Source organism: Ranitomeya variabilis, chromosome 3 (assembly GCF_051348905.1).
Source record: "Ranitomeya variabilis isolate aRanVar5 chromosome 3, aRanVar5.hap1, whole genome shotgun sequence".
Taxonomy (NCBI): domain Eukaryota; kingdom Metazoa; phylum Chordata; class Amphibia; order Anura; family Dendrobatidae; genus Ranitomeya; species Ranitomeya variabilis.
Genome location: NC_135234.1, coordinates 284,056,341 through 284,082,139, shown reverse-complemented (window position 1 = coordinate 284,082,139; position 25,799 = coordinate 284,056,341). Strand labels below are relative to the sequence as shown.

General features: G+C 42.3%; 1 protein-coding gene across 6 annotated transcripts in view; it reads right to left on the bottom strand.

Annotated features, from left to right (window-relative positions):
- Window positions 1–25,799, bottom strand: part of SYNRG (synergin gamma) — a 488,500-nt gene that overhangs the window by 266,487 nt on the left and 196,214 nt on the right. For all 6 annotated transcript variants that reach the window (XM_077295517.1, XM_077295512.1, XM_077295514.1 and 3 more), the window contains 3 exons: window positions 16,338–16,871; window positions 14,767–14,924; window positions 10,946–10,999 (listed from right to left, as the gene is read on the bottom strand). In XM_077295517.1, coding sequence (XP_077151632.1) covers window positions 10,946–10,999; window positions 14,767–14,924; window positions 16,338–16,871 — 746 coding nt within the window. The remainder of the gene's footprint in view (window positions 1–10,945; window positions 11,000–14,766; window positions 14,925–16,337; window positions 16,872–25,799) is intronic.

Sequence of the window (25,799 nt, the reverse complement as noted above, 5' to 3'; positions counted from 1 at the left end):
ACAAATTGACATTATTATGTATTTACGTTTGAACACTAGAAGAATACTGCTTTTCTTATTGTTTAAAACACACATTTACACCAGGGGTCTGATATCACACTCGTTACAAACTAGAAGTTACAAATATTTACTCATAAAAACATAGAGGTTTCTATTTTATTTTTTTAACTGGTTCCCAAGCACAAGCACTTTAGGGTATGTGCACACGTCCGGATTTCTTGCAGAAATTTCCTGAAGAAAACCGGAAATTTTCTGCAAGAAATCCGCATTTTTTTTTTGCGTTTTTTTTCCGTTTTTTTCGTGTTTTTTTTAGCATTCTGCAAGCGTAATTAGCTTGCAGAATACTAAAGTTTTCCAAGCGATCTGTAGCATCGCTTGGAAAACTGACTGACAGGTTGATCACACTTGTCAAACATAGCGTTTGACAAGTGTGACCAACTTTTTACTATAGATGCAGCTTTTGCAGCATCTATAGTAAAAGATAGAATGTTTAAAAATAATAAAAAAAAATAAAAAAAATGCTTATACTCACCCGCAGACAGCTGATCTCCTCACCGGCGTCCGTTCCGTATAGATGGTGTGTGCGCGCAGGACCTTCCATGACGTCGCGGTCACGTGAGCGGTCACATGACCGCTCACGGCCAATCACAAGACAGTGACGTCATCGGCAGGTCCTTCACCGCACACCAGCTACAGGAACCGAAGCGGCAGCATGCAGCTGAGAGGCGGGAAGACATCGAAGGTGAGTATAGGACTATTTTTTATTTTAATTCTTATTTTTTGACCACTTATATGGTGCCCAGTCCGTGGAGGAGAGTCTCCTCTCCTCCACCCTGGGTACCAACCGCACATAATCTGCTTACTTCCCGCATGGTGTGCATAGCCCCGTGCGGGAAGTAAGCAGATCAATGGACTCCTAGGTGTGCGGAATCCCCTGCAATTCCGCATTTTAATGAACATGTTGCTTTTTTTTCCCGCGATGCGATTTTTTCACAGAAAAAAAGGCTACATTTGCACAAGAAATGCGGAATACACTGAAAATAATGGGAGGCATATGTTAGCGTTTTTATCACGTTTTTATCACGTTTTTATAGCGAAAAAACGCGAAAAAAACGCGAAAAATACTGAACGTGTGCACATGGCCTAAGGCGCTATAAAAACGTGATAAAAACGCGAAAAAAAACGCTAACATATGCCTCCCATTATTTACAGTGTATTCCGTATTTTTTGTGCAAATGTTGCGATTTTTTCCGCGAAAAAATCGCATCGCGGAAAAAAAAGCAACATGTTCATTAAAAATGCGGAATTGCGGGGATTCCGCACACCTAGGAGTCCATTGATCTGCTTACTTCCCGCACGGGGCTGTGCACACCATGCGGGAAGTAAGCAGATTATGTGCGGTTGGTACCCAGGGTGGAGGAGAGGAGACTCTCCTCCACGGACTGGGCACCATATAATTGGTCAAAAATAAAAGAATTAAAATAAAAAATAGTCCTATACTCACCCTCGATGTCTTCCCGCCTCACTGCTGCATGCTGCCACTTCGGTTCCTATAGCTGCTGTGCGGTGAAGGACCTGTGATGACGTCACTGTCTTGTGATTGGTCGTGAGCGGTCATGTGACCGCTCACATGACCGCGACGTCATGGAAGGTCCTGCGCGCACAGCAGCTATAGGAAGAGGAACGGACGCCGCTGAGGAGATGTCTGGGTGAGTATAACCTTTTTTTTATTTTTTTTATTATTTTTAAACATTCTATCTTTTACTATAGATGCTTCATAAGCTGCATCTATAGTAAAAAGTTGGTCACACTTGTCAAACACTATGTTTGACAAGTGTGACCAACCTGTCAGTCAGTTTTCCAAGCGATGCTACAGATCGCTTGGAAAACTTTAGTATTCTGCAAGCTAATTACGCTTGCAGAATGCTAAAAAAAAACGTGAAAAAAATGGAAAAAAAAACGCAAAAAAAAAGCGGATTTCTTGCAGAAAATTTCCGGTTTTCTTCAGGAAATTTCTGCAGAAATCCGGACGTGTGCACATACCCTAAGACTTACAAAAGTCAAGCGCCATCTGCTGGTAAGATCAAATAATTATGAATTGCTATAATAAATTTGGGGTTTTAAGTGGAGTATTAAAAACTAGAAGGATGCAGCCTTTTTAGCTATGCCATAAATAATCCTTTAAGAAATAAACTTTCAGATTTATAGTTTATATGATTAACTGTATGCCTATTTTGATATCAATTGAGCTATTTGCTGGTAGTTTTGCTAGAGGTAATAACGACCAAATGTTAATTGTGTACCTGCGCTGCTATTAATATTAGGAGATTTAGCCCTTAATTTTTTTCCAGTAACTGTTCCTGATTTTAAAATGGTCGTAAAAATGATTTTTCTAAATAAAAAATAGAATTAAACTTACCGGTAATTCGGTTTCTAATAACCAACCAGGTCATCACATAGAAGGATGTTATCTCACACTAATATGGACAGGAAACCTGAAAAAGGTCAATTTGCCCCTCCCACCTCTTCTCCCCATTGTTATTATAAAGGACTAAAACAGTATGAAGACTTCAAGTTATATTTATTATTACTGGATCTAAATAATGAAATAATTAAGCAAGGGGAGGGAATTACCCATCGTTGTGCTGTCATTGTAGGTTATTAGAAACCGAACTACCGGTAAGGGCTCATACCCATTTGCGAGAAAAAAAAAAACGGTCAATAATCTGGACCAAAAAAAATGGACGAGTGCCATGCGAGTACAGTGCGATTTTTCTCACATAGCATCCGTATGACATGCGTATGTAATGCGTTTTTTTTTCTCTGCTACTATTTTTCTACAATCATTTACAGGACCATTTACAGTGTTCTATGCCACAGAATGGTAAGGTATCTGTAAAAAACGGACAGCACACATAGTCCATATGCCTGCGATTTTTTTCTCGCACCCATTGACTTGCATTGGCGAGTCTCATCCGAGATACGCAGCAAATCGCAGCATGCTGCAATTTTTTTTCTCAGTCCGATTTCAGCTGAGAAAAAAATTTGCAGATGAGATGTCACCCATTGAATAACATTGGTCAGAGTGCAATCCGATTTTTTTTTATCGGATTGCACTTGTCCATTTCTCACACAAATGATTATGAGCTCCAAGTCTAATTCTATTTTCTCTAATAACCCCCACAACAGCTAACAGTTGGAATACCAAAGACTAATGTCTAGGGAGGGACAACAACCTGGAGAACTTTTCTCCCAAAAGACAAATCTCTAATGGATGCCAAGCCTGTAATGTTTGGAAAAAAGTGTGGACCGATGACCAGGTAGCAGCTCTGAAGATCTGGTCGATGGACACATTGGCTTTCTCAGCCCAGGAGAGCGCTACTGCCCTAGTGGAATGAGCTGTTAGCTTCTGTGGAGTCGAGAGGTTCTGGACCTGCTAGGCTTCGGTAATCGCTCTTTTTATCCAGTAAGCCACCGAGGTCTTGGAAGCCTTCTTCCCCTTATTCTGGCCATAAAGGTGAACAAATAAATTTTGGTCTTTCCTCCACTTTTCAGTCTCCTGGAGATAATGAAGGACCACTCTCCTTACGTCAAGAGTGTGGAATTCTTCTTCCTTCTTGTTCCTTGGGTTCTGGCAGAAGGAGAGTAGAATTATCTCGAGATCTGTGAAAGTGAGACTACCTTAGGTAGAAATGATAGGTCAAGACAGATCACTAGTCGGTCTTCCAGTATTCTTCAGTATGGTTCTTTTATTGAGAGAGCCTATAGTTCGCTCACCCGCATGGCTGTCATGATTACTACTAGAAACGCCATTCTCCAGGACAGTTTGTCTAGATTTATTGATGATAAGGTCTCAATTGGTGGAAGTGTCAGGTCTTTGGGAACTATGTTAAGGTCCCAGGAGGGAACTATATTGATCAATCTGCAATCGGAAGGCTGCAGTCATAAATCTTTTCACCAAATGATGTTTGGCCAGGCTCTGGTTGAAATAGGAACTCACTCAATGCTGCCACCTGAACTTTGGCCGGAGATCCTTCTCAAAGCCTTACTGCAGGAAGTCAAGGATTTTGGTTGCCGAAAACCTGGATGTTCAGGCGCACACCATGTTATGAACGTCTTCCAAGGTTTGTGATATATACCATTAGTTACTGGCTGCCTACTTTTCTGAAGAATCTTAATGACTCTGTCCAAGAGGCCCCTGGCTTTTAAAAATCGAGAATTCAGAAGTCAGGTCACTAAGTGTAGATTCTCAAAGTCTGGATTACTAAGGGAACAACTACACACAGGTTCCTTATGGTGTCAAACCAGCTTCTTTTTGGCCAGATTGATGCTATCAGAATTACTATGATCCACTAGGTTCTTGTCTTCTACAGAGTTTTTGGCAGAACGGAGGGAAGGCGTATGCTCCCTTGAACTTCCACTAGTGGGCAAAAGCATTGTCTGGGTTCAATGAGAAGTACTGGGCTACCTTCACATTCTGGTGTCAGGCAAACAGATCCACTTCTGGGTAAACCCACTTCCTGGTCACTATGTGGATGATCTCTGAATTCAGAATACACTGTCTTGAGTGTAGTACTCGAGTATAAGCCGACCTGAGTATAAACGAGACCCCTAATTTTGCCATAACAAACTGGGAAAACTTATTGACTCAAGTATAAGCCTAGGGTGAGAAATGCAGCAGCTACTGGCAAATTTCAAAAATAAAAATAGATACCAATAAAAGTAAAATTGATTGAGACATCAGTAGGTTAAGTGTTTTTGAATATCCATATTGAATCAGGAGCCCAATATAATGCTCCATACAGTTCATGATGGGCCCCATAAGATGCTCCATATTAAAATATGCCCCAAGTAATGCTGCACAAAAGGTTAATGATGGCCCTTTAAGATGCTCCATAGAATATTATGCCCCATATAATGCTGCACAAAGGTTGATGACCTCATAAGATGCTCCATAGAGTATGCCCCATATAATGCTGCACAAAGGTTGATGGCCCCATAAGATGCTCCATAGAATATTATGCCCCATATAATGCTGCACAAAGGTTGATGGCCCCATAAGATGCTCCATAGAATATTATGCCCCAAATAATGCTGCACAAAGGTTGATGGCCCCATAAGATGTTCCATAGATTATGCCCCACAGGCTGGTGCACAAAGGTTGATGTCCCCATAAGATGCTCCATAGATTATGCCCCATATGCTGCTGTACAAAGGTTGATTGCCCCATAAGATGCTCCATAGATTATGCCCCATAAGCTGCTGCGATTAAAAAAAATGACATTCACCTCTTGTCACTCAGGCCCCCCGACACTTATTATATTCACCTGTCCCCGTTCCACCGCCGTGTGCAGCTCCGTCTTCCGGCTCTCTGACTAATCAGGCAGAGGGCACGCACTAACCACGTCATCGCGCCCTCTGACCTGAATGTCACAGCCAGAGGATGTGGAAGACGGAGCCCGGCGGTGGGATGGGGACAGGTGAATATCGCAATGCTCACCCTCCCCCATTATACTCACCCTTCCGGCGCAGTCCCTGCTTCTCAGTCATTCCGGGCCGGCAGCTTGTTCCAGTGTTCAGTAATCACTAGTACCGCTCATTAAAGTAATGAATATGTGCTCCACCTCTATGGGAGTGGAGTCGCGTCCATAATCATTACTTTAAAGAGCGGTACCACGTGACCGCTGAACACAAGGAAGAGCTGCCGGAGACCATCGAATCGGAAAAGCAGGGACCGTGTCGGGAGTAGGTGAGTATGATGTGACAGCCGCTGCTCCCCCGCCTCCCCCCTGCGAATGACTCGAGTATTAGCCAAGAGGGGCACTTTCAACCTAAAAAAATGGGCTGAAAATTTTGCCTTATACTCCAGTACATACGGTAAAAATCTCTCCTGCTCAGTAAGTTGGCTTGTATGTTGATGGCTTCTCTTATATGGAGGACAGATAAGGATAGAAGATTTTCCTCAGCCCAGGAGAATATTCTTGCAGAGATCGCCTTTAGGTCTTTGTGCCTCGTGCTTCCCTGGTGACAAAGGTGGTCGACCGTAGTAATATTGTCTGAATAGACTTTTACATGGGTGTCTCAAATCAAAGCTGTTGCTGACCTGAGTATTTCTTCTACCACCTTTAATTCTCTGAAACAGAAAGACCGTCTGCTTATCCTTGATTTTAGCTGGATCTGTCTCTGCTTGCGTAAAAAAAGATGTCTGCCTGTGTGAGTCCAGTAGAACCCTTAGGAACGTCTTCTTTTTGTATGGGACCATATCCGACTTCTGTGTGTTCACTAGCCACCCCAGAGATGTCAGAATCTGGGTCGTCGTTTGTTGATGCTCCCAGAGTAATGGGATAGAGGGGGCCACAAGCAAGAAGTCGTCGAGATGTTTTATTATACAGCTATCCTGCCTTCTGATGTGAGCCACGACTTCCGCCATATTGTTCGTAAAAGTCCGTGGAACCGAAGCTATTCCGAACGGGAGTACTAGAATTGATAGTATATTATCTGCTTCCCCTGGACAGCCGAGAACCTTAGAAATTTCCAATAGGTCGGGTGAATCTGGACAGTGATAGTATGTATTCTGCAGATTGATTGTAGCCATCGCAAAACTTTGTACTATCAGAGGAACTGTTGATCTGATGGATTGCATCTTGAACCTCCTTTACATAATGTATTGGTTCAGGGGTTTCATGTTGTTTACAACTCTGTAGGGTCCACTTTTTTTTTTTTTTTTTTTAAATCAGAAACAGAAGGGAATATTGTCCCGTTTTATCTCCATCTCTGGGACTAGTGAGAGCACACCCGAGAAAAGCAAGTCTTTTAGACTGGAATTTGAAGTGTTCTGAAGTCTTTGTGAAGCGTGTCAGGTTATTCTCACTCTCTGCGTGTGTGTGTGTGTGGTGGGGGGGGGGGGGAATTGTTAGGAGGCAAACTATGTTTTTAACCCTTCCAGGATAGATTTTAGGACAAACAGGTTTGTGCTCACATTTTGCTACAGTTTAAGGAGTCCTACAATACGACCCCCACTTTCCTTTTGGCATCATGGCTTATTCGGACGATGGCCCTGGGAGAGAAATACATTACTGCATCAGCTGCCTTTTGGGGTAGCTCCACCCCCCAGCTTTCCCTTTACCTCTGTACTAAGGAAGTTTTCCTGAGGGGGCCAAAAGGATCTTTCCCTAGAACTTCTCAGGTCAGGCAGGGATTTTTTCTTGTCCAAAGCCTTCTCCAGTAAGTCGTCTAGGGAAGGTCCAAACATGTATTTTCCTTTAAAGAGGCTAGAACACAGCTTCATCTTTGAAGCTACAGTACAGACCAAAAGTTTGGACACACCTTCTCATTTAAAGACTTTTTCTGTAAATTCACACTGAAGGCATCAATACTATGAATTAACACATGTGGAATTATATACTTAAAGTGTGAAACAACTGAAAATGTCTTATATTCTTGGTTCTTCAAAGTAGCCACCTTTTGCTTTGATGACGGCTTTGCACACTCTTGGCATTCTCTTGATGAGCTTCAAGAGGTAGTCACCGGGAATGGTTTTCACTTCACAGGTGTGCTCTGTCAGGTTTAATAAGTGGGATTTCCTGCCTTATAAATGGGGTTGGGACCATCAGTTGTGTAATCCAGAAGTCTGGTGGATACACAGCTATTAGTCCTACTGAAAAGACTGTTAGAATTTGTATTATGGCAAGAAAAAAGCAGTAAAGAAAGTAAAGAAATACGAGTGGCCATCATTACTTTAAGAAATGAAGGTCAGTCAGTCAGAAAAATTGGGAAAACTTTGAAAGTGTCCCCAAGTGCAGTTGCAAAAACCATCAAGTGCTACAAAGAAACTGGCTCACATGAGGACCGCCCCAGGAAAGGAAGACCAAGAGTCACCTCTGCTTCTGTGGATAAGTTTATCCGAGTCACCAGCCTCAGAAATCGCAGGTTAACAGCAGCTCAGGTTAGAGACCAGGTCAATGCCACACAGAGTTCTAGCAACAGACACATCTCTACAACAACTGTTAAGAGGATTCTCTGCAGCAGGCCTTCATGGTAAAATAGCTGCTAGGAAACCACTGCTACAGACAGGCAACAAGCAGAAGAGACTTGTTTGGGCTAAAGAACACAAGGAATGGACATTAGACCAATGGAAATCTGTGATTTGGTCTGATGAGTCCAAATTTGAGATCTTTGGTTCCAACCACCGTTTCTTTGTGCAACGCAGAAAAGGTGAACGGATGGACTCTATATGCCAGGTTCCCACCGTGAAGCATGGAGGAGGAGCTGCGATTGTGTGGGGGTGCTTTGCTGGTGACACTGTTGGGGATTTATTCAAAATTGACGTAATACTAAAACAGCATGGCTACCACAGCATCTTGCAGCGGCATGCTATTCCATCCGGTTTGCGTTTAGTTGGACCATCATTTATTTTTCCACAGGACAATGACCTCAAACACAACTCCAGGCTGTGTAAGGGCTATTTGACCAAGAAGGAGAGTGATGGGGTGCTACGTCAGATGACCTGGCCTCCACAGTCACTAGACCTGAACCCAATTGAGATGGTTTGGGGTGAGCTGGACCACAGAGTGAAGGCAAAAGGGCCAACAAGTGCTAAGCATCTCTGGGAACTCTTTCAAGATTGTTGGAAGACCATTTCCAGTGACTACATCTTGAAGCTCATCAAGAGAATGCCAAGATTGTGCAAAGCAGTCATCAAAGCAAAAGGTGGCTAGTCTGAAGAACCTAGAATATAAGACATATTTTCAGTTGTTTCACACTTTTTTGTTAAGTACATAATTCCACATGTGTTAATTACTAGTTCGGATGCCTTCAGTGTGAATTTACAATTTTCATAGTCATGAAAATACAGAAAAATCTTTAGATGAGAAGGTGTGTCCAAACTTTTGGTCTGTACTGTACATCGCAACCCCATGACTTTAGCCAGAGTGCACGTCTCTCCAAATTTGATAAGCCTGATTGATCTTGCCACCATGCTTAGTTATTCCACAGAAGCATCTGCTAGAAATCCTGTAGCCTTAAGATGAAGAGGTAATGAAGCTAGAAGGTCTTCTCTGGCAGTCCCTGCAGAAAGATATTCCTCTAACTGAACAAGCTAACGAGACATTGATCTAGCTACACACAGAGACTACATTAGTGTTCAGCAGCGCTGCTGAGGTTTCCCAAGATTTCCTCAGGAGGCCCTCCATTTTGCGCTCTAGGGGATCCTTTAGCTGGAGGGAATCTTCAAATGGCAAGGTTATTATCTTAGCCACAGGTGCAAGCTGAATATCTACCTTCGAGCACATCAGACCAGCATTCCGCAGTTTCCTCATCCACTGGAAATCTGTCTTTTATCTCCGGAGAACCTCATTCCTCCAAGACTTACTCCTGAAAGTTCCTATGTATTGGGAACACTAGCTTTCTTCTAGACTGGAGACCATTGAACATTTCCTTTTGCACATCAAGTATAGTCTTCTCCTCTTACACCTACATGGTCCTCCTTACAGTTATAAGGAGTTCTTCCATGATCTCAGAGGAAAAATAGTACTTCCTATCCTGAATAGCTTCAGGGCTAGGGCTTCGCTCACCCTCCTCTAGAAGTTCTTCCAGCATGGATATCTCCTCCTGAGAGTCCAAATCCTCTTCTTGGCACACCTTCCTATTTTTTGCTGCTGGAGGGACACTGGGAGAAGGTACTGACTGGGAGAAGGTACTGACTGGAAGGAGGCCAGGGAGGATTGTATTTCCTGGCGGACTTTCCCTTTAATCTCTTCACTTGAGGGTTGCTCCCCTCTAACAATTTTATCCGTGCATTTTTGACATAGGGGCTTTCTATGTGAAGCTTCAAGTTTCTTTTCACACTTGTAGACTTGCAACTCTTGGTCTTGGATTTGCTCCTTGGTGCAGGTTCCTTGTCTCCATGAAAAAGGGGAAAAGGAAATAAGCTCTCACGCCCTGTACCTGCACCATGGAGGGGAATTCCAATGCCTTGATACTTACAGGAACAGCAACAGCGCTGGGCTCCACAGACGAAGAGCAGGAAGGACCTAAACTCTTTATGCTACCACCACAGATTTGATCCTACCTTAAATCTGTCCTCTATCCAGGGCTCTTTATACAGGCAACCGGACCAGAGCCTCCTCTGAATTAGAGGGACATCTACCCCCTATGTTCCCAGTGTGAAGGCAACTGATCACAGGCGGTATCCGCAGGCCTCCTCAGATTTGCACCACTGCAATCCACCGTGGAACGCAGAAACCGGAAGGGACGCCAGGTTCCTGATGTCACTTCCCGCGACCGGTTCGCATCATATGCGCTCTTGAGGGAAGTCGAAAGGAAGAAGCGCTGCCACGTCTCAGCTTCACCAGGCCGGTGCACAAGGAGCGGAGCAGATGGGCTGGAGAGCTCAAAGAGGCCTCCAGCCTGAAGGCTCCCCAGACCTTTCCCGAAGGTGCAGACTGGAGGGTAGAGTCCCGAGTCCATGGGAGTCAGGAACAACGCAAGGAGAGGAGAGACAAACCCAATCAATCTCCCGCTGTCCAGCTAGTATCTTCCCCAGTGTCTGCCGCCGGCACAGGGCACTTTAGGATGACCTCTTCATCCCTATAGGGACAGGAAAAACCACTGTGGAGAGAAGGTAGGAGGGGCTAATTGATGTCTTTCGTGTTTCCTGTCCCAGGGTAGGATGACATACTCCTGTGTGCTGTTGTGGGGGGTTATTAAAGAAAATTATGTTTTTATCAGTAATTATTTGTCACTTCTAGTTTGTGCCAGGTGTGATACCAGACCCCTGGGGTAAGTTTTTGTTTTAAGTATATCCTAATAAGAAGTGCTGCACAGTTATTAAATCCTATTTTTGTAAAGAGAGCAACCAGTGTCATAAATCATTTTTTGCTTGCTTGCCTTGGTGAACTAGAAAATGTTTGTAGTGCGTCTGATCATAAATTAACAACATACTTACTTGTAGGGCACTTTCTAAGCAACGCTGCCATTCATAGGCATATCTTTCACTCTCCTAATAAAATGAAAGAATGGTTACATATACTGTACATACTATAAAAGGCTAGCATGCAGTATGTTTTCCATGTTAAATTGCTTAGGGGGGAAAGACCTGCCCCAGGACGATTTCAAGGTATAAAGGACAAATTTCATAAACGATTATTTCAGCGGTTACAGCAACAAGAACTAAAGGAGCCACCTTGTCAGAATTCAACATTAGTGCTGCACAAGATTGCTCTTTTCGTTACAATCGCCTGGGGGGGTGACAGGTTCCCTTTTAAATAGTAAAGTGGAAGAATTGTATTATTGTGTATTTATTATATTGCAATATATTTAAGCATAACTTTAGTTTAGGTCAGGCCACTGAGTTCATAAATTTGTTGCATTTATTATGAATGAACTAGATTGCTCAACTGAATGTAAACCTCACTAAAATATTAAATGGGTTTTCTGGCTTCAGAAAACCCCTGTGCCCTGACTGCAGTTTGTGAGCTTTACTCACCCTTCCTGGATCCAGTATCACACCTCCACCGCTGCTCTCAGTGTCTGTAAGCATTGTAAGAAGCGTCTGCAGCACTGATACCACGTCAACAGCATTGTAGCCAATCGATCAGCTCAATGCCTCATGCTGTCTACTCGGAAAGAGCCACTGAGTTCAGTTATTGGCTGCAATGTTATCGATGTGATGTCAGCACTACAAGCAACAGACACCAGGAGCAATAGCAGAGACTCAGCGCTAGACCAGCTGGACCAGGGAAGGGCGAGTAAACCCCTGGTATTTTATTTAAAAAACAAAAAAATAAAACTGTGCCTAGAAAGAAGGGTTCTCTAAAACCATAATAACCCTTTATGGACATGCAGGTCACAGAAAGTTGAATAAAATTATACCTTGATATCTGCAATCCAATGTCTTATTGCAAAGAAATCCACATTTTTAAAGGGAACCGGTGACCCCCAAAATCGAGGGTGAGCTAAGCCCACCAGCATCAGGGGCTTATCTACAGCATTCTGGAATGCTGTAGATAAGCCCCCGATGTATCCTGAAAGATAAGAAAAAGAGGTTAGATTATACTCACCCAGGGGCAGTCCCAGTCCGGTCGGATGGGTGTTGCAGTCCGGTCCGGCGCCTCCCATCTTCATCAGATGACGTCCTCTTCAGGTCTTCACGCTGCGGCTCCGGCGCAGGCATACTTTGTCTGCCCTGTTGAAGGCAGAGCAAAGTACTGCAGTGCGCAGGCGCCAGGCCTCTCTGGCGCCAGGCCTTTCTGGCGCCGGACCTCTCTGACCTTTCCCGGCGCCTGCGCACTGCAGTACTTTGCTCTGCCCTCAACAGGGCAGATAAAGTACACCTGCGCCAGAGCCGCAGGGTGAAGACCAGAAGAGGACGTCGTCCTATGAAGATGGGAGGCCCCGGACCGGACCGCGACGCCCATCGGATCGGACCGCCCGCCCAGGTGAGTATAATCTAACCTCTTTTTCTCATCTTTTAGGATACATCGGGGGCTTATCCACAGCATTACAGAATGCTGTAGATAAGCCCCTGATGCCGGTGGGCTTAGCTCGCCCTCGATTTTGGGGGTGACAAGTTCCCTTTAATATATGAACTGTTAAGATCTATGGGCAGGACACAAATCTGCTTGAGAATCTGCCTCCAGAGATTATTTTTAAGCACCACTCCAGCATTTTTTTTTTATTTTAATGCTGGGGTAATATCTCTAATGCAAGTTCCCTTTCCCTAGTAATATACTTACCAGCTGCCATCTTCTTCTGTTGTCGGTGCTGCTCCAGTGGTCCTCTATTGGACAGTGTTTGCTGGGTTTCACGGATGTCACATCTCAATGGAAGCCTATGAGAGCCTCATCAAGCTCTCATGGACTTACATGGAGAGCGCATGAACATACTTCCAGGTAGTCAGGAGCTGAGGTCAAAGGATGACGGAACAGAACCAGGAGGAGCAGAAGACAGCGGCTGCTAAGCATATTACTAGAGGCAGAGAACTTACATTAGTGACACCAGTACAGCTCTGAAATTAGCAATAATTATAATAATAATTATAAAAAAAAACACACAAAAAAAACACTGAAGTGGTGCTTTAAATAAAACGGGGGGCATTACCAGTGGAATATGTAACGGCTGCACTCTGCTCTCCTGATGTCACTACAGAGCTGTGTATGATTATAAGGCCATGTTCAGTATTTGGTCAGTATTTTTACCTCAGTATTTGTAAGCCAAAGCTAGGAGTGGAGCAATCAGATGAAAAGTATAATAGGAACACATCACCAATTCGGTATTTTTTTTACTCACTCAAATACTGAATGTGTGAACGTGGCCTAACTGACACATCTGAAGGTTCCTCTCAGCTTTCATCTCACAGGCAGCCAGTGTGAGAATACAGCGGAGCTGTGAGAGCTGCAGCTGCTAAGTGTTTGTAATGAGACAAAGGTCAGTTCTGCTGTCCTGTGTTAGGCTGGTTTCACACTTATGTTTTGATCTGCAGCGTTTTAAAAAAAAAACGCATGTGGTGAAAAAACGCATGTAAACGCATGCAAACGCTGCGTTTTTTAGACGCATGCGTTTTTGCAAAAAAAATAACCGCGGCATTTTGACGCGTTTACATGCGTTTTTTCCTGCGTTTGCGTTTTTGAAACGCATGCTGAGAAGTGTGTGACAGCTGCCAATCATCAAAATCAACTAGAAAACCCACTATTAATAGAATTAGCTAGGTTTAGGGTTAGGATTAGGATCCCTAGGGTTAGGGTTAGGGGTAGCTTTTTATTAGAAGAATATCCTGGTCACCAGGTCACTGATAAGCCACCCCCCACCATCAAGGTGATAAAGGGATCCTAACCCTAACCCTAGGGATCCAAACCCTACCCCTAACCCTACCCCTAACCCTAACCCTTGGGATCCAAACCCTAACCCTAACCCTACCCCTAACCCTAGGAATCCTAACCCTAACCCTAAGGGTTAGGATCCTAACCCTAAGGGTTAGGGTTAGGATCCCTAGGGTTACTAGGGATCCTAACGTTAGGGTTAGGATCCCTAGTAACCCAAGGGTTAGGGTTAGGGTTTTCTTGTTTTTTTTTGTGTTTTTCTATAGAAACGCATGCATTTAAAAACGCATGCAAACGCATGTGCTTAAAAACGCATGCATTTACATAGACAGCAATACATTTTTTTGCCGCGAATAAACGCATGCGTTTTTTTGCGGCAAAAAAATGCCACTAGAAATTACTACAGGTTGCATTTCTGCAACTAGATGCACGCGTCAAAAAAGCATGCGTTGCCGAAAACGCGTCAAAACGCACGCTAAACACGCATGCGTTTTTTAATGTTAAGTATAGAAAAAAAAAACGCATGCGCTTTTTAGCGCTAAAACGCTGCAGATCAAAACGCAAGTGTGAAACCAGCCTTAGTGGTGACGCCACCTTTTATTTATAAGCAGCTCTGGAGACAGATTCTCATGCAGATCAGGTCCGTTCCATAGTAGTGAACAGCTCATTTACAAAAAGGAAATGAAAAATATGAGTTTCTCTGGAGTAAAACATAGGATCACAGACATCAAGGTATCATTTTATTCAGCTACCTATGATCTACATGCCCATGTAGACGGTTTAAAAGGGTTGATCTTACTGAAAGATTCCCTTCTTAAAAAGTCTACCCACTATTCTACAGTAAAGGAAATTCCAGAAAAACAAATAAAGCATATTAATATGGAAAATGTGCAACAGAAGATGGCAAACACTTTTATTGTATGTACATGCTCTGCTTTAGAATCTTTACCTCTACTTCTCCTGTAAGATCTTTGTACTTATCCCTGATTACAGGTAAAGAAGGTTTCTCAGTAACGGTATGAGAACGATCTCTAAATGGTTGCTCCACAGCAGGTATAATTCGATTTATTTCTTTATCCCCAAGACTATGACTCCTTTTATGAGATCCTGTATAGATATAGTAGAAAAATGAATGCACAATTGAGTGTAAACTATAATTTTATGGTCAAAAATAAGATATTCTCTTATGCACAGGCACTTTTATAGCAACTATTTACACAAGGTTGTCCAGCAAAAAAAAAAAAGTTGCATTGTGTGTAAAGTGTAAAAAAGGGTGAAAACTAAAAGGGTAATTTATACTGTAAGGCAGGGCTCCCCAACCTGTAGCTCGGGAGCCACATGTGGCTCGCGGCCCCATGAATTGTGGCTCGCGACTGTCTGCCACCTTGATGCATTAGGTCCAGGTCTAGCAAACAGGTATGAAGACCACATCTCAAAATGGTGAATTCTGTGAGTAGCCCCGCACAGAATTGCAGATATGGATTCACATTTACTGGTCTTAGGGGTTTAGAGATGTATGTATTTAGGTATGGTACGCTGGAGGTTTGTACTACCTGTTAGAGGAGGTGCTCAAAGCTGGATGTGACAGTGTGTTGGGAGAATACTGAATGGGGGTATTGTGGGAACCCCTGGATGTCAGTGTACTGCTCTGGAGTGATTTCTGTGGAAAAGCTTTGGTTATCATTATACCTGTAATGGGGCTTTGGTTGACACTACTTTGAAGGGGGTGGGAGCTGGATGTGGCTCGCGACCCTCTCTCAGTGTTGAATGTGGCTTGCGACCCTCTCTCTAAGCTGAATGTGGCTCTCAAGGTCAGAAAGGTTGGGGAGCACTGCTGTAAGGTAATCTTGAACCAGCATTCAAAAAATCAAAACAAAAAAAAAAAAAACGTTCAAAGTAACAGTCTAATTTCAATCACTATCCCTGATCCAGTCTGCTTCTTTTACTCAGCCATGACAGAAGAGGGCTGGTTTAGCTGCTGAAATTAGCCAGAGGTGGTCTTCATATCATCAATGGTTACAGGAAGCTGTGTCTTGGGTGGAATCATTTTTTTCTTTCTGCCACCGCTACATGAAAATTGACCCACATGCATCTTTAGCGGGGTTGAAGTATGTCATGCCATGAAATGCTGCGATGTGGTTTTGTGATGTGGATTCAAGTACATGCTTCATTTGCACAAGTCATGCAGGAGATAAAAAAAAAAGCACATTGCAATACAGCAGAAATGTGTTCGTGTGGTTGGGCTGTGTGCCACAATATCACCCTGAATCTACTAGGTGTAAACTTAGTCAATTCCAAATGCCCAAACAAGTTCACAAATTGTGTTATCAAATCCCTTTGAAGTAATATTATTCCCTTTATTCTCACCAGCCCATATTTTGAGTGCATTTTAGTTCACATCAAAAGCTACATGTCAAATTGTGGTTACCTTCAATATGGAGTCTGATACGAAAGCACATCTACAAATAAAACACATACAGCTCAGTAAATAAACAACCTACAAAGATAAATCCAACTTACCTTGAGCACAAAGATCCAAAGTCTCAAGCTCGGTCTTAATCATTTCGTCACTAGATTTAATTTTTCCTTGAGAAGTGGCCAATAGAAAGTCAATTTTACTTATTCGCTTTTCGCTTTGGAATTCCCCAAAATCATCATTACTTCGAAGCTCTGTAGCAACAGTAGGGTCAGACATACTTATGGTGTTGATACTATGTCCCAGTGAAGAAATATTGAAGCCATGCAATGTGTCATTATTTGCCTTATCACGTCCCCTGGAGCTTACATCTGGCAAGCTTTCTTCTGAAGCCTTGATGAGGTCATTAGAAAAGGTAGTTACCTTTGATATGGTTGTCAAAGTGAGATTTTCAGTACTTCCAAATGAGGTTTCCTTTTTTGCAAACAAGGCTGTAGAAGAGCCTGCACCATGGTCAGGGTTGAAAAAAAAGTCAGGCTGTTTTGGACTTGTGTGTGTGTTGTCCTTATCTGACCAGTCAGAAATTGTCACACTGCTTAGTAGAGAGCAATTGTTTTCATTCGAGCCTTTAAAATCATCTACATGCAAAATGACAAAGAAGAACCAATATGTAGGAAACTGCCAACATAAAAAATACTAATAAGTAGGGTAGAAGTCACAACTTACATCTATAAAGTAAAAATATTTTTGTACCTTATGCATGATTCTTCCAACACTTGGTATGTAGGTAGGACTACACCAATTTCACAAAGTAAACGTAGCTTCCAGATTACAGGAATGAATTTCAGAAAAACCGCTAATATGGCATTGGCATCATTTTGAACTCTATATCTAAACATGACAAGTCACAACATCTTTGCGCTTCCATAACTCATCAAGACTGGTCACTGCCTGCACAAAGAATATTCTTCTGACTTCCATGTTTGATAAGTCACTGTACAGAAACTGATGTGGAAATACCATTTTACAGGGTGCATTACATTATATACAGTACTGTGCAAAAGATGTATGCAGATATGGAAGTGGAGAATGCTTTCAAAAATAGAAGTGTCAATAGTTCATTTTATCAATTAACAAAATGCAAAGGAAGATGCTTATCCATCATGCAATATCAGGGATGCATAAGGTTTCCTCCGAAAATATCCTTCAGCAGGACAACAACCCCAAATATAGTCAACGTCATTTAGAATCATGTGCTATTGTGCTAACACAGTGTCTTCGGAGTTCTCGAAAAATAAGTACCACAGCCGCAAAACATGCAGGGATTTCCTAACAAACCGGCAATCCCTGCATGTGATGCGGCTGTCGAACAGCCACAAGACATGGAGCTGCAGGGACTCAAACATATTTTTCGAGCGAGCATGCTGAAGATACTCTTAGGACACGAGCATGCTCAGATAAGCCTACAACCTGCAGTAACCACCGATCGACCAAACCACTGCACGACCAGCTCTACCCTCGCCTACTGTATCCTCACCCATCCCTTGTAGATTGTGAGCCTTCGCAGGCAGGGTCCTCTCTCGTCCTGTACCAGTTGTGACTTGTATTGTTCAAGATTATTGTACTTGTTTTTATTATGTATACCCCTCCTCACATGTAAAGCGCCATGGAATAATTGGTGCTATAATAATAAATAATAATAATAATAACACCTTATCTAAGCATATTCGCTCATCACTACTGTTAACCCTTTCACCACCTTGTAATGTTCCGTTTTTGCACTTTCATTTTTCACTCCCCTTCTTCCCAGAGCCATAACCTTTTTTTTTCTGTCAATATGGCCGTGTGAGGGCTGTTTTTTGCAGGACAAGTTGTACTTTTGAATTAAACCACTGATTTTTCTATATAGCATTCTAAAAAAAGAGAAAAAAAATAATCCAAGTGCGGTAAAATTGCAAAAAAAAATGCAATCCCACACTTGTTTGGCTTTTTTACTAGGTTCTCTAACGGTAAAACTGACCTGCAATTATGATTCTCCAGGTCATTGCGAGTTCACAGATAGAAAACATGTATAAGTTCTTTTTTTATTAGAGTGGTGCTTATGTTTTGTGAGACCCGCAGCATCTCCATTTTTGGTGATCTGGGGTTGGGCGAAGGCTTATTTTTTTGCATCCCAAGCTGACCTTTTTTTATACTATTTTGGGGTAGATACAATGTTTTGTGCAAATGTTATTGCGCTTTATTGCAATATTGTAGAGGCTAAAAAAACGTTAATTCTGGCATTTTGATTATTTTTTTTTCTTTACTCGTCAAGTCATTTACTGAATGAATTAATTTACTTTATGTTTTGATAGATCAGGCATTTCTGAAAGCAGTGATACAAAATATGTTTATATTTTTAATTGTTTTATTTTGAATGGGGCAAAAGTTGGGGTGATTAACTTTTTTATATATTTTTTTTCTAAACTTTTTTTTATTTATTTTTTACTGCCTTCAATATTCCTCTTAGGATATTTGAAGCTGCGATCATCCAATCACATGTGCTACACATAGCAGGGCTTCAGCGGTATTTAACTGGTTAACAGTTAGGCTACTTTCACATTTACGTCTTTTGTGTCACGTCGCAATCCGTCGATTTTTGAAAATGCAGGATCCTGCATTTTCCCATAGACTTCTATTGCCGACAGATAGCGACGTATGGCCACACGTTGGGTCCGTCGTGCACTGGATTGTGTTGGGTTTTGGCGGACCGTCGTCACAGTAAAACGTTCAAGGGAATGTTATTCTGTACATCGAATCCAGTTTTCCCGTCTGCGCATGCCCGGCAGCAAAAGTCTCTCTCTGACTCTTTCCTGCCCGGCAACACAGACGGAAATGTGAAAGCAAACACAAGAAGCCTTAGCAGTCGAATCGATCACATGACGGGGGCCATTGGGCGAGACAAGTGATGAAATTATGGCCGGCATGTGTTAAATGCTGCACTTAACTGGTTACCAGTCATATCCACCCGCAGCTGTTAGAGGTACATGACAGCTAATCAGATCAGCTGTCATTTGCAGGGAAAGATGTGGGCTCAGCGTTGGAGCCCGCTTCAAAGGCAGGGACAACATTGGATGTACCTAAAGGTTGTGAAGGGGTTAAAGGAAATATGTCAGCAGGTTTTTGCTATGTAATCTGAGAGCACCATGATCTAGTGGAAAAGAGCATTATTCAATACAATCAGTACTGTACAAGGAGGTAATCTCTACAACCATGCCCCATCACTAACTAGCAGCTGTCACTCAAAGCTGTGGTTCTGCTGCACCCAGTAAACTAAGTGACACATCGTTAGCATTGGGGTCTGTCCCTACCGCATGGTGCTGTCAGATTACATAGCAAAAACCTGCTGACAGATTTGCTTTACTAACAAATTACCACACAATACAAATTTCTACTTTCCTCACTTAAAGGGGTTGTCTGGTCCAAATCGAAACGTCTGCAGTCACTCTGAGATGCACTGGGCGGTGATTTGCAGACTTCTGAGAAGGACTGGAGGGTATGTATGTATAATACAGCCTCCTGGCCAGAGCCCGGCCAGTGGGCATGGCTTCACTCTATACACTTATATGCAGCAAGGTGGTGCCCTCTGGCTGGCCACACCCACTGTGCAGTTGCACCAATAGTTGGGCGTGGCCCCGATCAATATAAGTGTATGGAGAGGCCTCGCCCACTGTCCAGGACTATGTATAACTCGTCCCGGCTCACAAAGCGGCAAATACTCGTACAGCACAGTGCATGCACTGGGGAGACTCATAAGTCTGCAGTCACACAGAGTGTGGCCTTATCTTAATCCTTTCATGGCTGTGGTTATCCCGGTTGCTTGTGCACCTTTTTCTACCACAGTTTTTCCTTCCACTCAACCTTACATAAACATGCTTGGATACAGCACTCTGTGAACAGCCGGCTTCTTTAGCAGTGACCCTTTGTGGCTTACCCTCCTTGTGGAGTGTGTCAATGACTGCCTTCTGGACATCTGTCAACACTCTTCCCCATGATTGTGGAGCCTACTGAAACAGACTAAGGACCCTTTTTAAACACTTTCATTGTAAGCCATAATCATCAACATTAACAGATATAAACACTTGAAATAGATCACTCTGTTTGTAATTACTCTATATAATATAGGAGATTCACTTTTTATATTGAAGAACTGAAATAAATTAACTTTTTAATGATATTCTATGCTTGTAAGAAGCACCTGTACAGGACAAGTGAGGAAAAAAAATTGTTCTACTCTCCTGGATGAGAATGGGACGAACTGTTTATATGCTCGTGTAACCTTGCCTTACAAGCTCTCCTTCTATGAGAAAGATAGCACTAAAGGTATGTGCTCACGATCCGGAAGTAGCAGTGCTTTGGACGCAATGGATGTCCGCTGCATCCAAAGCGCTGCCGTCTATTGAAGGGGAATCCTCGGTGCTCACTGAACAGTGCGGATTCAGCGCATCCAATCCATTGTACGGGTGACATTTATCTTGTAGAGACTTGCGTCTCTGCAAGAGAAATTGACATGCTGTTGTCTAGAGAGCCACGCATCTTTCTCTGCAGGTAAGCCTCAGGCATATCTGGACGCATAGTGGGCATGAGATTTCTTGAAATCCCCTCCACTGTGTTGTAACATCTGGATGCTGCGGGTTGGGCACTGAACAAGCATGCATTTACCGATTGTCTGCACATACCCTAGCAAGTAGACATCAGTTTTACAGAATGCAGTTCTCCTGTTCTCAAAGCAGCAGTTGGGGGATAGGTATAATAATATACCACCCCTCTATCCAAGGCTGTGGAGTCGGAGTCAGGGTCCTGGAGTGGGAGTACATTTTGGTGGAGTCAGAGTTTGTGTCATGGAAAAATGAGGAGTCGGAGGTTTGGCTTACCAACTCCACAGCCCTGCCTATCAACATACTTCAATTAAAGGGAACCTGTCAAGTCTCCAAACACTATTAACCAGCAGATATACAGTTAATCTGCAAGTTAACACTACCTGGTCCTTTGACTGACAGCTGTGAGCAGTGCCAGTAGCTGCGAAGTCAGTGGCTCCTGTGAGTTCATTTTCTCCCTGTAGCCTTAACTTTCTGTAAGGCAGCCAGGCAACATTATAACACTATAAAGCCATGTTCACACTTGCGCTTTTTTAATGCAAATTTTCAGAAATATCATGCACACACCTTGTTTTTTTGTCCTCAGTATTTTGTGCCAAACCTTGTTTTTTGCAGAATGCAGCATGTCACTTTCAGAGTTTTTCAACCATTGAAAGCAATGGGTGATACAGAAAACACTGGTATAAGTTTTTGCTGCATTTTTGGTGGCAAAACCCAATGAAGTAGAATCAGATTTTTTTTATGCACTAAACTTTATCAGCATGCACAAAAGACAAAATGTAGCATCACAAAAACGCAGCAAATAAACTCAACAAAAACTAAGCATAAGCTGCTCTTTTTTAAGCAAGTTTCTTACTGACAAGAGCGCAGGCTTTGCCTGTAGGGTAAAAAAACTGATCAAAAATGCAACGTGTGAACACAGCCCAAAACTACAGAATAATCTGCACCAAAAACAGTTTTTTTTGCCGTGATGTGTACGGCTCAAGCGTCTCAAGAGTAAGGACAATCACAAAGCCAGGACTTTCCTTAACCCCCCCATGTGTGATAGATAGATAGATAGATAGATAGATAGATAGATAGATAGATAGATAGATAGATAGATAGATAGATAGATAGTACAGAGCAAAAGTTTGGTCACACCTTCTTATTTAAAGATTTTTCTGTATTTTCATGACTATGAAAATTGTACATTCACACTGAAGGCAACAAAACTATGAATTAACACATGTGGAATTATATGCTTAACAAAAAAGTGTGAAACAACTGAAATTATGTCTTATATTCTAGGTTCTTTAAAGTAGCCACCTTTTGCTTTGATGACTGCTTTGCACACTCTTGGCATTCTCTTGATGAGCTTCAAGAGGTAGTCACCGGGAATGGTCTTTCAACAATCTTGAAGGAGTTCCCAGAGATGCTTAGCACTTGTTGGCCCTTTTACCTACACTCTGCGGTCCAGCTCACCCCAAACCATCTCGACTGGGTTCAGATCTGGTAACTGTGGAGGTCAGGTCATCTGGCTTAGCACCGCATCACTCTCCTTCTTGGTCAAATAGCCCTTAGGCTAGGATCAGATTGCGTTTTAGTGTGAGCGCTAACGGACAGCGTTGCATGGCAAAATTAACGCCGTGCAACGCGTCCGTTAGCGATCCCATTGCCAGCAATGTTAAAGCGCATTGCTAGAGCGTGCCACTTTCGGCACGCGCTAGCGATGTGCCGTTCTTTTGTGGTGCGCCTCGGACGCTGCTTGCAGCGTCCGCAGCGCGCCCGAGGTCCGTTCCCCGCTCTGGCAGATCGGGGATCTGCGCTAGCGGGGACGTTAAACGCGACCCCGAAAAAGACATTGCGTTAGCGCAATCTGCTAGCGCTTAGCGCTAAACGGATTGCCCTAACGCAATCTGAACCTAGCCATACACAGCATGGAGGTGTGTTTGGGTCATTGTTCTATTGAAAAATAAATGATGGTCCAACTAAACGCAAACCGGATGGAATAGCATGCCACTGCAAGATGCTGTGGTAGCCATGCTGGTTCAGTATGCCTTCAATTTTGAATAAATCCCCAACAGTGTCACCAGCAAAGCACCCCCACACTATCACACCTCCTCCTCCATGCTTCACGGTGGGAACCTGGCATGTAGAGTCCATCCGTTCACCTTTTCTGCGTTGCATCAAAGCAAAAGGTGGCTACTTTGAAACATGTGTTAATTCATAGCTTTGATGCCTTCAGTGTGAATGTACAATTTTCATAGTCATGAAAATACAGAAAAATCTTTAAATGAGAAGGTATATGTATATATATATATATATATATATATATATATATATATATATATATATATATATATATATATATATATATATATACACACACACACACACACACACACAAGGACTGAGTTCACACACTGTGGGCAAATTGGGATTTTTGCAAAGCCACAGTATAGAATATGGCATCACTGCATCACCCAAGTACAGCCTAAAAGTTGCACAGGGAATTAAAACACCAGCAGCACACGTCAGGTAACGTAACATCTATAGCAATTTATTTAGGAGCCAAAAATAAATACACACGAAAAGTGAATTCAGAAATTGATTCAGTTGAGGAAGCAAAGCTCCTCCAATACAATTCTGTTCGGTTATAGTGAGTGAAGGGACTGAAATTCTCCCGTGTCCTCTCTTGGAACAGAATAATTATAGAAATTCAGGAAAGCCACACATGGGTACAAAAGGCCCTCTTCTCAGACAGTAATACAAATACATCAATGCTCTCACTGGTCAGAGGGAAAGAAATAAGGAGAACCGTTCTGCCCGCTGACAGAAAAAAGAACAAAACATTATTAAATCAACATAATCAGACACTGTAAATAAATACAGAAATATGAAACACAAGAATTGCAATGCCACCAGTCTTGGAAAACAAGTTTCATTACAGGGCAAGAAATATAAATACAGTTCATGGAAAGTCACATTTAATCCATACATTATCCATGGGAATTCTATAACAAAACTAAGGAAACAAAGAACAGCATACAAAAGGGATGGTCACAGCACAGAACAGCACTAGAGGGGAGAATGTCCAAACAAAATATGGGAAAGATTATGAGCAGAGCAAAATAAAGTTGGAAGGAAATGGAGGTGTCACAAATCTGGTGTCAGAGCACACGCACAGAAGGCACGGCAGTCACCACTGACATGCTGGTTATATATACACAGGTCTGCGACTAAAAAGCTGTTTGATTATTTTCATGTAATTTCCATGTATTTTGGTGTGCTGAAAACGAAAAAAAATTGAAAAAAATCCTGACGTCAGGATTTGCCACAAAATGCAAAATTCTCTTCAAATTTAGTATATTTTTCTCAATTTTTGGTATTGTTTTTTATCTTAGGGTTTTGAAAGTCAAAATTACTATTAATTGCAAATTGCCTCTTCTGAGAAAAAGAGGACTTAACTCTATAGCGCCACCTGTTGGAAGTAGCGATCCTACAAGTCACAATCAACCCTCTAACGAGTTGTGCAATATGACTTAGGATAAAAGCCAAATCAGTATCTCAATTCGCAGACACGGTGTTTCGGGCTCTTGGCCCTTTGACGAGGCCCAACAGCCCGAAACACCGTGTCTGCGAATTGAGATACTGATTTGGCTTTTATCCTAAGTCATATTGCACAACTCGTTAGAGGGTTGATTGTGACTTGTAGGATCGCTACTTCCAACAGGTGGCGCTATAGAGTTAAGTCCTCATTTTCTCAGAAGAGGCAATTTGCATATTTAATTTCCCAGAGGAGCATTGTACGGCAAATAAGCCTCCTTACCTTGACAAGCCAGAGATGGTATGTCACTCTCCATAAGGAGAAATGATACCCCTTAGACCCCTATTAATTCACATCAATGCACTAAAAATATACAATGCCAAAAAAATATAACTTTCAAAGAAAAGAACTTTCAGAGTGAGCTAATGAAACCAGCATCAACATGTTGCAAGCTGAATGAGCAGGCTCTGACATGCCCGGGCTTGATTCAATTGTTTTATCTTGGTTCTCACCTGTTCACACTTTTTCATCTCAGTTCGTGTTAGCTCGTCATATTCAACAGTGTTTCCCAAAATTAGCATTACGGCTCAGCGGAAGTGTATTAATTTGCCTGACAGTTTCTGTTACATTTGTGGTGAATATCCTCAAAAGAAGGGTGGTTTGCATTTAACCCCTTCACCCCCAAGGGTGGTTTGCACGTTAATGACCAGGCCAATTTTTACAATTCTGACCACTGTCCCTTTATGAGGTTATAACTCTGGAACGCTTCAACAGATCTTGGCGATTCTGACATTGTTTTCTCGTGACATATTGTACATCATGATAGTGGTAAAATTTATTCGATATAACTTGCGTTTATTTGTTAAAAAACCGGATATTTGGCGAAAATTTTGAAAATTTCGCAATTTTCAAACTGAATTTTTATGCCCTTAAATCACAGACATATGTCACGCAAAATACTTAATAAGTAACATTTCCCACATGTCTACTTTACATCAGCACAATTTTGGAACCAAATCTTTTTTTTGTTATTGAGTTATAAGGGTTAAAAATTGACCAGCAATTTCTCATTTTTACAACACCATTTTTTTTCAGGGACCACATCTCATTTGAAGTCATTTTGAGGGGTCTATATGACAGAAAATACCCAAGTGTGACACCATTCTAAAAACTGCACCCCTCAAGGTGCTCAAAACCACATTCAAAAAATGTATTAACCCTTCAGGTGTTTCACAGGAATTTTTGGAATGTTTGAAAAAAAGTTAAATGTTCATTTTTATTTACACAAAATTTATTTCAGCTCCAATTTGTTTTATTTTACCAAGGGTAACAGGAGAAAATGGACCCCAAAAGTTGTTGTACAATTTGTCCTGAGTACGCTAATACCCCATATGTGGGGGTAA